The following is a 13,957-nucleotide window of genomic DNA, read 5'->3' as shown; positions in this document are numbered from 1 at the left end:
AAAAGTGCCTTCTTTCAGCAGTTGTGGAAAATATGCTCTTAAAGACTCCTCTGGGCAGTTTTGCTTTTCTGATATGAGGCAGACGGTTGTAGTTTGTGTCATCAAGGCAGTTGACAAGAAGGTTGCTGGCATTGGCACGGTCACAAAAGATATCCAGAAATACTTTTGTACTGTAAGGATTGATGATCTGGAGCCTTTTCATATGAACTGGGAGAACCTCAATGAACTGATGCAGAGTGAAATGAGCAGAACCAAGAGAACATTGTACACAGAAAGTAAAATATTGTGGAATGATTCAATGTAATGCACTTTACTACTAGGAGCAATGCAACAAGCCAGTACACTCCTGAAGGATTTATGTGAAAGAATGCTATCCACATTGAGAGAAAGAACTATGGAAATAGAAATGCAAAAGCAAAACATATAACATCACTTATCACATGTATATATGAGTATATGATTTGGGGTTTAGGCTTTTAAAAAATGGTTCCATAGCAAAAATGAATAATATGGAAATAGGTATCAAGTGATAACATTTGTACAACCCAGTAGAGGGGGGAGGAAAGAAGGGAGGGAAAGAAAATGAATCATGTAAACATGGGAAAATATTCTAAAAAATAAATTAATTAAATTTAAAAATATGTCCAGAAGGATAAATGAATATCCTATACAACACTGACCACCCTAGTCTTAATCACTAGTGGAAGAACAGTCAAAGAGCCATTTGTCTCAATTGGCCATTTAAGTAAAAGACTGCAATGCATCACATAAAAGCTTCAGGAGGAAAGGAATGTTTTTGTGGATTTTTTGTGGCATTTTTAAGTTATTCTTTTTTAAAATAAGTAATTTTAAAATGGAAACAACTTGACCAAAATCTGTCACAGAATTTTGAGACCATTAAAACAGTTTAATGTGGGGGTGGGGTCGGGGGAAGAGGAAGAAGAGGATGGAGGAGAAGGAAAAGAAGCAGGAGGAGGAGGAAAAGATTTGGACTGAAAGAACCTCATACAATTAATTATTTGTTGTTAAATGTCTTCTAGTTTTCCTAAATCAAGAAAAGGCCAACAGTGTCCTGAAGAGGACCCGGAGAGCTAATTCATTATTTGAAGAGTTAAAGAAAGGAAACCTTGAGAGAGAATGTATAGAAGAAACATGTTCTCATGAAGAAGCCAGAGAAGTCTTTGAAGACAAAGAAAAAACGGTATGGATTAATGGGTCGGGAATAATTTGTTTCATGCTTCATCTAGGAGATGTTCCATATATTAAATTTGTGGGGAAGGTTTGTTTGATCTCCTATTCACTAATTTACTCAGTCTCAAAAGTACAGGGGAGGGGGCAGCCAGGTGGCTCAGGAGATGGAGAGCCAGGCCTGGAGACAGAAGGTCCTGGAATCAAATTTGGCTTTAGACACTTCCTAGCTATGTGACACTAGAGAAGTCCCTTAAACCCCATTGACTAATTCTTATAGCTCCTCCTCCTTGGAAGCAATACACAGTATTGATTCTAAGATGGAATAATTTTTTTTGTTTGTTAGTTTGTTTTTAAGTATAGGGGAAAGAACATTGGATTTAGAATCAGGAGACCTGATTCTTAGTCCTAGCACCATCCTTTACAAGTTGTGTGACCTTGGACAAGTCATTTATTTTCTCTGGGTCTCAGTTTCCCCATATGTAAAATAAACTGGAGATTGAAATGGCAAACCACTATAGTATTTCTGTCAAAAAAAAAAACCTTAAGTGGGATCACAAAGAGTCAGACAGCTGAAAATATGACTCACCAATGAAAAACCACTAGGAATTTTGATTTGAATCAAATAATGTGGGCATGGGGAAAAAGAGAAATAGACTTAAGTCTACATTAACATGAGGCATGTTTCCCAATGCAGAGAATTGCAGGGAGAGTTTTGAAAGAAGGTAAAGTTAGCTTATTTGATGACTTTCTTTTTTTATTTGCAAAGGCATTTATGAGTTCCTCCTCACACATCCTGTGAGGTAAGTCAATGTTGCTCCCCTTCTTTTATAGATTGGGAAACTAAGCTCAGACAGGGGAAGTAATTTTTTTTCTCTGTAATCAAGCCACAAGTTGATAGAGGAATTCAAAGGGAATCTGAGATCACGAAGCCAAGTCTCCAGTGGTAGATTTATCTAAAATCAAATTGACAATTTCTGTTGGCTGTCAAATGATTCTCTACTTCTGGTTTATTCTAATAGAGTATAAGCTCTTTGAGAGTAAGGACTGTTTTTCATCTTTTGCCTTTGGATTCTCAATTCTTACATTTAACAGGTGGATAATAAGGGGATAATAATCATCTCACGATGAATCTAATATCCTAATTTTCTAATTTTCTTTGTCTAATATCCTTTTCTAACATCCTAATAGTTAATTGCCAAGCAATTACTGCTTCCATGAAAGATTAACTTAGACAGATTTGCCAGAATAACTTTTTAACTGAGTTATTCTGATCAGAAATAATACAATCATAGTATTATAGCACAATTGCAATTGTTGATAGATCCATAAGAGGGTAATAGAAATTGAGTTCTAAGTTCATTTAACATTCAGCAAACATATATTGAGTGCCACCTATATTCAATACATTGGTTGGATGTTGGACAAGATAGAGAGACAGGGAAGAGAGAGTCTCTGCTCTCAGGGAGGTTATAATACAACTTTAAGTTTATAATTTTTTTTATTTTCAAGAAAGATTAAAGATATTTTTCTAATTATTATGCCAAAGTAGGAATGATTTTCCACTTATTTGCTGTCATTTGGGAAGAGGAGCAATGAGAAAGAAAATACCATTTTCAGCCTGTCCCAGGCTCCACATGGCTTGACTCTCCTTAATTGTATGAAAATATGTAATAGTCTATGCCAGTGATTCTCAAAGTGGGTGCCACCACCCCCTGGTGGGTGCTGCAGCGATCCAGGAGAGCAGTGATGGCCACAGGTGCATTTATCTTTCCTATTAATTGCTATTAAAATTTAAAAAAAATTTAATTTCCAGGAGCGCTAAGTAATTTTTTTCTGGAAAGGAGGCAGTAGACCAAAAAAGTTTTGGAACTACTGGTCTATGCTTTTCTAATTTGTTTAAATCTATTTTTTCTTCATCAGGAGGAATTCTGGAACAAATATGTAGGTGAGTTATGTTTTGTATCTTATTCTAACATGAAATAGATGAAAAAATACATATATGAATCATATTAAAGTTCAAGGCAAAGTAACTCCATCTTGTTTTTAAGCAATTGTGGCTCAGTCTTAATTTGAAGGAAAAGTAAAAAAAAAATATTTATCTGTGAACAACTCTCTCTGCTCTAGACCCTATTAAACAGATATATCTAAATTATAAGTCTTAGTGCAGTTTTAAAATAGTTATCTAAGCTCTTTTACAATTGAACATTAATAGCTAATCTGTGGAAGCTTAAGAATGCACTAAGACTTTGGAGATACTCTATATCAGTGATTCCCAAAGTGGGCGCCACCACCCCCTGGTGGGTGCTATAGTGATCCAGGGAGGCAGTGATGGCCACAGGTGAATTTATCTTTCCTATGAATTGCTATTAAAATTTTTTAAAAATTAATTTCCAGGGGGCTAAGTAATATTTTTTCTGGAAAGGGGGTGGTAGGCTAAAAAAGTTTGGGAACCACTGATCTATATATTATATATGGGCAGTTGGTTGCCACAGTGGAAAGAGTGCCAGGGCCAGAGTCAAGAAGACTTCTTATCTTCCTGAGTTCAAATCTAGCCTCAGACACTTACCAGGGTTGTGACTCTAGGAACATTTGACCCTGTTTGTCTCAATTCCTCATCTATAAAATAAGCCAGAGAAGGAAATGGCAAACCACTCCAGTATCTTCACCAAAAAAAGGTCATGAAGAGTCAGACATACCTGAAACAACTGAAAAACAAAATTTGCTTTAATTAACTATGTCTGCATCACCTGTATTCTGCTTTAATTATTTGAGCCCACATATCACCTATGTCTCCTTAACAGAAGCTTCTTAATAATGAGAATATTTTTATTCCTATGAGTTGCTGATATTTCTTAACAATAAGAATATTTTTACTCCCATATATTTGTGAGCCCTGTTTATAAAATGCTTTGGTATTGCAAAATACTTGATTAGCATAGCCAAGCAAAACAGAATCCACATTTCCTTTTTTCCTCCTTCATAAAAGAAGCTCATAAAATTCAAGTTGAGTTAATACTCAGAGAGATCTCCCTTTGTGGAGATATCTATGTCCTTTGCATAGCAAGTAAAAAAAAAATCTCTTGACTACTGCCTGTACCACAGAATTTTATTTCAGGTATCTAGTAATGTATATGTGTGGGTGGGTGTCCCCAAAATCTTAGTATAGTGTTAAGCATATGTGGGCATATGTGTGTGTGTATTTGTTGTTCAGTCCTTCAGTCATGTCCAAGTCTTTGTGACCCCATAGATCATATCATGCCAATGCTGTCCAAGTAACATAGGTCAATGGCCCTTTCCCAATGACCAGAGACCTTAAAACTTGGTTAGGTAACTCAGTAGATAGAATTTTAAGAGCTAATTATTCAGCCCCTCAATTAAACATCTCAAGGCTTCTCTAATTGGTAAACATGTGAGAATTAAAATTAATATGCAATGCCTCTAGTATTATATTTAATAAGATTTATTAATAATAACTAAAATAAAAAGCTAGAGTAGAAAAGGTGCTAACTCAGCTGCACATGTGGGAAAAGAGAGCTCAACCAACCATGCATGTGGAGGGGAAAAAGAGAGCTAGAGGCGGAGTTACAGCAAACTTATACAATATACAAGGACTCTACATGGACGAAGGAGAAAGGATTCTAGGAGATGAAGTCCAAGGGTTCAAGGTTTTCTAACTGTACAAACAGATCATTAAGATGTGGTCCATCAAACGATCCAACCTTCCCCATCCTCATGTCATAGGAGATACACAGGAAAAGAATCCTTGTCCCCTTAATTTAGTAACAACATTCTTAAATTTAAAAATTATTAAATTAAAAACTATGAAATTTTCTAGATTCTTAAAATTAAATGGGAAGGCATTCTTTGGGATTCCTAAGAACAAAGAATAAGCAAATCACAGTAGATTAGATGAAATCTCTGACCCAGACCCTAGACATAGGGATACCCAGTAATTCTCCCTAATATACAGGAACTGGGGCCTTTCTATTCCAGGGACCGAATATAAGAATTACTAAAGTATATAAAAAAATCAATTCTTACACTAGAGTGGTTTTCCATTTCCTTCTGCATTAAATTAAGACAAACAAAAGTTAAATGATTTGCCTAGGATCATATAGGTAGTTAGGGTCAGAGGCTGGATTTGAACTGAGGTCTTCCTGACCCCAAGCCTAGCAACTCCATCCATTAAAGCCATTTAGCTGCCTCTATACATATATATATATATATATACATGTATATATATATATATATACCCACAAATATACGAAACAAGGTGACACCTTGAGCAAAGGGAAGAAATTGTGCTAAAGGATAACAAATAATATAAACATACAAAAAAAAAACTAAAAAGACCTATATGAAGTGATACAAAGTGACCTGAGCAGAACCAGGAGAAAGTTGTACACAGTAACAGCAATAAAGAACACTGCTCGAGGGTGAGTGACTTTAAACTTCCAATAATAAGGCAAGGACCTAGAACAACTCCAAAAAGGTTATTCACCACCATAAAAGGAACTAAGGGAGTCTGAATACAGATTGAAACCTAACATTCTTCACTTTATTTCATGAATTTTTCTCTAGTGTAAGCAATAGGTATCTTGTTTCATAACATGATGAACAAGGAAATGTGTCTTACATGTTAATATTTGTACAACCTATATCATATTATATGCCTTCTTGGGGATGAGTGGGAGAGAGGGAAGAACGTGGATTGCAGAATGCCAGAAAAAGAAGTATTAAAAATTGTATTGACATGAAATCTGGAAAAAAGAAAAAGCCCTACACCAAGATAAATTCAGAATGGGTGAACGACTTGGATATAAAGAGGGAAACTATAAACAAGTTAAGTGAACACAGAATAGTTTACTTGTCAGATCTGTGGGAAAGGAAAGACTTTAAAACCAAGCAAGAGTTAGAGAAAATTACAAAATGTAAATTAAATGGTTTTGATTATATTAAACTAAAAAGTTTTTGTACAAAAACAATGTAGTCAAAATCAGAAGGGAAACAACAAATTGGGAAAAAATCTTTATAACGAAAAACTCTGACAGGGGTCTAATTACTCAAATATACAAGGAGTTAAAGCAATTGTATAAAAAATCAAGCCATTCCCCAATTGATAAATGGGCAAGAGACATGAATAGGCAATTTTCAGGTAAAGAAATCAAAAGTATCAATAAGTACATGAGAAAGTGTTCCAAATCTCTAATAATTAGAGAAATGCAAATCAAAAGAACTCTGAGGTATCACCTCACACCTAGCAGATTGGCTAAAATGAAAGAAGGGGAGACTAATGAATGTTGGAGGGGATGTGGCAAAATTGGGACATTAATGCATTGCTGGTGGAGCTGTGAACTGATCCAGCCATTCTGGCTGGCAATTTGGAATCATGCTCAAAGGGCTATAAAAGAATGCCTGCCCTTTGACCCAGCCATACCATTGCTGGGTTTATACCCCAAAGAGATCATAGATAAACAGACTTGTACGAAAATATTTATAGCTGCACTTTTTGTGGTGGCAGCAAATTGGAAAAGGAGGGTATGTCCTTCAATTGGGGAATGGCTGAACAAACTGTGGTATATGCGGGTGATGGAATACTATTGTGCTAAAAGGAATAATAAACTGGAGAAGTTCCAGGCGAACTGGAGAGACCTCTGGGAACAGATGCAAAGCGAAAGGAGCAGAGCCAGAAGAACTCTATACACAGAGACTGATATACTGTGGTAAAATTGAATGTAATGAACCTCTGTACCAGCAGCAATACAGTGACCCAGGACAATTCTGAGGGATTTATGGTAAAGACGCTACCCACATTCAGAGGAAGGACTGCAGGAGAGGAAACATATAAGAAAAACAACTGCTTGAACGCATGGGTCGGGGTGGACATGATTGAGGGTGTGGACTCGAAACTACCACACCAATGCAACTACCAACAATTTGGAAATTGGTCTTGATCAAGGACACATGACAAAAATAGTGGAAATGTGCAACGGCCATGGGTGGGGGGAGTGCGGGGGGGTGAAGGGGAAAGGAGGAGCATGAATCATGTAACCATGTTAAAAATGAATATTAATAAATGTTTGGGAAAAAAATTAAAAAAAAGAAATAAAAAAAAGAAAAAAGAAATCATATTCTACATCACCACAATGTTGGTGACCTAGGACATACAGTTTGGCACTATATGCTTGTTATCAGTCAATCAACAAACATTTATCAAAGACCTACAATGCATGAGGCACTATGGATACAAAGAGGGGGGAAAACTGTTCCTATATTGAAGGAATTTATATTTTCCCCCCATATTTTATTTTTTTCTATTTTTTCCAGATTACATGTCAATATAATTTTTAATAATCATTTTCTGACATTTTTTCTCTCTCTCCCTCCTGCCCTACTGTTCTCCCCAAGTTGACAGGTAATATGATATAGTTGGTACATGTGTCATCATACATGCATATTTCCATTTTGTCATGTTGTGAAAGATGAGACATATTGCTTATTCTAGAGAAAAATCCATAAAGGAAATTAAGTGAAGAATGGAATGCTTTAATCTGCATCCCAACTCCATCAGTTCCTTCTATGGCTGTGGATGGCCATTTTAAGTGGATATTTTAAGTAATTTGTTTAAGATTATACTGTAAATTAGTGACAAAACCAAGACTAGAGCCAAAGTCTTTTCACCTCCTTTCCAGTCCCTTCTATTTTACTATGCCAAATTCTACCAACATTTCCACTGGCTCTCTATTTAGTTTTGAACACTCAGTTCCTCTCTTTGGACCCCAGTTTCTTCATTGGAAAAATGAGAGTAATGGCCTAGATGATCTTTAAGGGCCCGAGCAGCCCTTTCCACTTATGATCTATTTGGAAAGTAGAGTGTCATTGGCAAAGGAATACTGGAGACTCGCTACCAAAACACAATGATGCCTATGTGGAACAGTGGATAGATTTCTGGGCCTGGAGTCAAGAAGACTTGAATTCAAATCTCCTCTCAGACACTTATTAGTTGTATGACCCTGAGCAAGTCACTTAACCAGTATCTGCCTCAGTTTCCTCAAATGTAAAATGCTGGTAACAATAGCATTATCTCTCAGGGTTGCCCTGAGGATCAAATGAGATAATATTTATGAAGTGCTTAACACAGTGTCTGATACATAATAGATGCTTTAAAAAATGCTTTTTAACTTCCTTTCTTCACTTTTACCAAATCACATTATTTTCACACCTTTAATTAGCTTTACCTTCAGGCTATTTCTACAACAAAGCTTTCTTTTAAAAAGCACTCAGGAGGGCAGCTGGGTAGCTCCGTGGATTGAGAGCTAGGCCTAGAGATGGGAGGTCCTAGGGTTCAAATCTGGCCTCAGACACTTTCCAGCTGGGTGACCCTGGGCAAGTCACTTGACACCTCCCCTCCCCCCCCATTGCTTTCCCTTACAACTTTTCTGCATTGGGGCCAATACACAGTATTGACTCCAAGATGGAAGGTAAGGGATTTTAAATAAATAAAAACTAACTAAATAAAAAGCACTCAGTTCATGTCATATATTCCAAAAATTGTCTACATATCAAATATCCAAATTTGGGATATCATATAACAACGATGGCAAACCTTTTAGAGACCGAATGCCCAAACTGCAACCATTACACCGCGTGTGAGCTGCACCCTTACCCTAGACAGGGGAAGGAGGAAGCACTCCCATTGGACTGCTGGGCAGAGGGGCGGGTCAGGGGAGAAAAGTTCTCAGGCACAGTGGAGAGGGGGAAGGGAGCAGACCCTCCGGCACACATGCCATAGGTTCACCAACACAGTCATATAAGAACAAACACAGAAGGATCCTACTGACATGACATGGTTAGGACTTGATCCCAGGAATTAGTTGATGGGACTCTTTCAGAAACAGCAAAGTCATTGGGATTGCCTGAAAATGTTGTCACCAAAGCCAAGGAGTTTCCATTAGGGATGATGGGAAACCTTTGCAAAATTGGGTTTCAAGTTTTTTCTTTGCAGATGGTGACCAGTGTGAAAGTCAGCCTTGTAAGAATCAAGGGCACTGTAAAGATGGTGTTGATGAATATACCTGCAGCTGTATGGAAGGATATGAAGGCAAAAACTGTGAATTTTGTAAGTCCTGTTTATTTTACTGCCTTAAAGACTGGGATTATCTAAAGAGCAAGCACCAGGGAAGGAGGATAAAGGAGAAAGGCTTAATATACAAGTCCTAAGTCCTTTCAGATTTCCAAATTATATTAAACTCTTTTATTTGTACTAATAGATTTTTGGAGAGGGGAGGGAAGGGGGGGGGAAGAGACTATCAGAGAAGGGAAGGGAAAAGAAAAGAGAGAGCAAGGTAGGTAGCACAGTAAATAGAGCACCAGGCTTGAAGTCGGGAAGACCTGGGTTCAAATCTAGCCTCAGACATTTCCTAGCCATGTGACTCTGGGCAAGTCACTTAACCCCATTTGCCTAGCCCTTGCCCTTCTATCCTAGAATTCTTACTAAGACAGAAAGTAAAGGTTGATTTTTTTTTTAAAGAGAAGAAAAAAAGAAGAGGAGGTGGGACTTTGGAGGGAAGGGAAACATGCACAAACCAAAAACTCTTTATCCAAAATGTGTTTTAGCGTTTGTTCCTATTGCTAAAGGAGAGAAAAAGATCCCTTAGAGAAATTTGGACTGTCCCTAATTAAACAAATAAGGAATTTATAGCGAAGTTTTATATGTATCAAGTATATCTTATTAAGTATACAAATAACTTGTTGTCATTTGAAAACAGTCAAACTTTGGAAGGACTTTCAGATAATAGAACTATCAATCAATCAGCAATCATTTATTAAAACACCACTAAGTGCCAGGTACTCTGCTAGGCACTGGATATACAAAGTTAATCATTAAGTAGTCCCTGCCCTCAAGGAGTGTACATTTTACAGGGGCATACATTCAATATCTCTAAGGTAGATGTCAGGGGTTCCATAAATATATTTACTCCTACTTTTATGGTCAATGTGTTTATAGAATATTGCCAAATATTACCTCAGTCATCTGACCTCCTCCTTTCCTGGTTAATAGACTTCCCATACTATCTCCAATGTTATTTTAAGTCCTCAAAACATGCAAGCAAGCAAAAACAAAACAAGATATCAAAAGGCATAAAATAAACAAAAACATCATATCGAGTCAATAGGTAAGCTAGGGTAAGATTAGCATGGGGCACTGGCATCGGACTTGGGTCAGAGGACCTGTGTTCAAGTTTGGGTTTGCCTATATACCAGATATGTAGTCTTGGGGTGAATCATCTGAGGCATCTGGATCTTAATTTCCTCACCTGTAAAATGAGACTGTTGATCTAGCTGGTTTCCCAGGTTTCTTCCAGCTCTAAATTTATGGTTCTATGAGCTTTCCACCCAGAACACCTGAATGCTGTTGATGATAATGCTATGATGGGAGGATAGGGTTGTCTTTTGAATTTCCAGCTGATTAAAACATCTGGGAGCAGATGTTTCAGGATTGAGGGATAGAGGGGTACAACATGGTATTAAGGGACATGGGTACAGCATGCAGTTTGCTGCTATTATCATCCCTTCTGGAAAAGTTCCTGATCCCTACTAGGACACTCAAGTAACCTGAGTTTGGGCCACAGCGACACTTCCATCAAATCTAACATGCTTTTCTCTTGGGCAGCAACACTAAAATTCTGCAGTTTGGATAACGGAGAGTGTGAACAATTCTGCAAAGAAGCAAAAAACGCTGTGGTATGTAGCTGTGCCAAAGGCTACATCCTGGGAGATGATGGCAAATCCTGTATCCCTACAGGTGGGAAGTTACATTGGTCTATGAAAGAGCAAAAAGTAGCTGGGGATGTCTTCTCTAGAAAACCAATGTAGTAGAAAGACAGTGTAGTTCAGAGGAAAGGGATCTAGATTGAGAGAACCTGGATTCAAATCTTCTTGATTTGAATATCTCTAATATTTACCATCTGTGTGATCTTGGGCAAATCGTTTGCATTCTCCTGTGTTGATTTCCTCATCCTTGGAAATGAGGGATTTAGAGATGATAGCTTCAGAGTTAGCTCCCAGTGTAGTCTATGAGAGGGGTGGAGGATGGGCCACATAGAAGAGAATAGTTATATTTTTCAACTGGGAGGGATAGGAACATTCTCAAAGGGTTTTTTGGTGTGATAAATAGACTCTCAGATTAGTTAGAAACTAGAAGACTGTTGACGTTTCTCCTGGTACCCTTCATTCCAGCTTTTGATTTCTCCAGCCAGGTATTTCACATGATGTACTCTGCAAATGTTAAATAAATAAATGATTTGGTATACCATCCTTAAAAGTCACTATGGCTTTAATAATTCTGGAGCCAACTTGGTGATTCGATTCACTTAACATCACTAGCCTAGTCCCAAGATAAAAGGCAGATAGAAGGTCTCAATTGTTTTAGTCCTAGCTTTTCCAGTTTGGTAAGACCTATCAGCAAGTTGTGAAGCTAAAACTAGTTGTGAAGCTAAAACTTTCCCTTTGAAAGTCAAGAGATAGAGGAGCATAGGTGACTTGAGTGGATTGAGAGCCAGGCCAAGAGACAGGAGGTCCTGGTTTCAAATCCGACCTCAGACACTTTTTAGTTGTGTGACCCTGGGCAAGTCACTTAACCCCAATTGCCTAGCCCTTTCTGCTCTTCTGTCTTGGAAACTGTATTTAGTACTGATTCTAAGACAGAAGGTAAGGATTTTTAAAAAGGAAGAAAGTAAGTCAAGAGACAGATTGTCATCCTCTCTGAAGCCAACCGTGACAGAGGCATTGGTTGTGTCATTTGGGAACCTTTTCAGATATCAAATCTCTTCTTTTTTTTCTCTCAGAAACCTACCCATGTGGAAAATACACCAAGGAAAGAAGGAAGAGGTCAGTCCCAGAACCTGACATGCAAAGTGTCACTTCTCCAAGCTTAAGTGAGAGTCCACGTGCAGATCTGGAAAAAGAGACTCTGCCTCCCACGAAGGATCCTTTTGGAAGATTCTTGCCAAATTACACAGAACCTAAAAACGATGGGAAAGATTTCACAAAAATTGTTGGAGGAGAAAATTGCAATGAGGGAGAATGTCCTTGGCAGGTAATTGTGGTTTGTATCTATGCTACTAGGTCAAAAATGTGATTTGATACCTCTCAATTTCATAAAGTTAAAATGGTCATCAATAGCTATTTTTTTAAATGCCCCATAGTCCTAATTCTATTTCAATTTGGGGGGAAAACATAGTGTGTGTTTTGTGTGTGTGTGTGTGTGTGTGTGTGTGTGTGTGTGTGTGTGTGTGCATATAGCATATGTTATAAATAGAAGAATGCTAGATTTTTTTAGCCAGGGGGTCTGGATCCAAATCCCAGCTTTGCCACTTGCTCAAATTTTGGGCCTCAGTTTCCTCATTTGTAAAATCAGAAGGTTAGACCAGTGGTTCCCAAACTTTTTTGGCCTACTGCCCCCTTTCCAGAAAAAAATTACTTAGCCCCCTGGAAATTAATTTTTTTTAAATTTTAATAGCAATTAATAGGAAAGATAAATGCACCTGTGGCCATCACTGCCTCCCTGGATCACTGCAGCACCCACCAGGGGGTGGTAGTGCCCACTCTGGGAATCACTGGGTTAAACTAAATGACCTCTTCTGTAAGCCAGTCTACCTCTAAATATGTGATCCTGTGATCTAAGCATTTTCTTTCTTAGCTAGACACACTGACACAGAGGTACCCATAGAAGAAAGATAAGAGAATAAATATAGCTGTGCAAATATTTATAGGTGTGGCCTACAAAATACAGGGTTCTGTATTTGTTCCTTAGCTTGATATTGGCAACATTGCCTTAGAAGACAATTACTCAGTGAAAAAGAGGGTAATAAGAATGTATTAAGCCAAATCTTCAAAGCAAGATGCTTTTTAAAAGGTGCTCCTCAAACCAGACGATCAACAAGCATGTACTGAGTGCCTGCTGATGCCAGGAACTATGCCAGGCACTAAGGAAACATAGACAAAATGAAACAATCCTTTCCTTACTTATTCTATTGAGACAGCAAGGTGATAGGCTTGTCCTATAGGCTATCCCACAGGAGGGCTAGAGTTCAAATCCAGTCTCAGACACTTATTAGTTATGTTACCTTGGGCAAGTCACTTAATCCTGTTTCACTCAGTTTCTTCATCTGTAAAATGACCTGGAGAAGAAAATAGCAAACATCTCCAGTATCTTTGCAAAAAACAAACCCAAATGGAGTCATGAACAGTCAGACAGGCTTAAAAATAAATAAACAACTGTAAGGAGAAATAAAATGTACCTAAATGAATACATACAAAATAAAGAGAAGGAAAATCAGGTTGGGCTGGGGGGTAAAAGGCATCACTTAGACAGAATTTTGAAGGAAATAAGGGATTCTAAGAGATAAAGATGAGGTGAGAGTTCATTTCAGGAATGGAGGAAAGCCATTGAAAAATGTATAAAGATAGGGATAGCTAGGTAGCATGCTAGATAGAGCACCAGGAGATTTTCTGTTTAAATATGGTCTCAGACACTTCCAAGCTATATGACCCTAGGCAAGTCACTTAACCCCAATTACCTAGTCCTTACTGTTGTTTGGTTTGTTTTTTTGCCTGAGTATTAATTCTAAGATGGAAGATATGGGTTTTAAAAAGTTAGCAGTAAGGGGAGAAAGAAAGAAAGAAAGAAAGAAAGAAAGAAAGAAAGAAAGAAAGAAAGAAAGAAAGAAAGAAAGAAAGAAAGAAAGAAAGAAAGAAAGAAAGA

General features: G+C 37.7%; 1 protein-coding gene across 1 annotated transcript in view; it reads left to right on the top strand.

The window, feature by feature from the left end:
• Positions 1-13,957, top strand: part of F10 (coagulation factor X) — a 34,040-nt gene that overhangs the window by 10,522 nt on the left and 9,561 nt on the right. The window contains exons 2-6 of the mRNA XM_044667143.1: positions 1,041-1,201; positions 3,112-3,136; positions 9,197-9,310; positions 10,865-10,996; positions 12,039-12,289. Of these exons, the coding sequence (XP_044523078.1) occupies positions 1,041-1,201; positions 3,112-3,136; positions 9,197-9,310; positions 10,865-10,996; positions 12,039-12,289 (683 nt within the window). The remainder of the gene's footprint in view (positions 1-1,040; positions 1,202-3,111; positions 3,137-9,196; positions 9,311-10,864; positions 10,997-12,038; positions 12,290-13,957) is intronic.

This window comes from Gracilinanus agilis, chromosome 3 (assembly GCF_016433145.1).
Source record: "Gracilinanus agilis isolate LMUSP501 chromosome 3, AgileGrace, whole genome shotgun sequence".
NCBI lineage: Eukaryota > Metazoa > Chordata > Mammalia > Didelphimorphia > Didelphidae > Gracilinanus > Gracilinanus agilis.
Note: the sequence above shows the minus strand (reverse complement) of the source record. Positions and strands in the feature narration are given on the sequence as shown.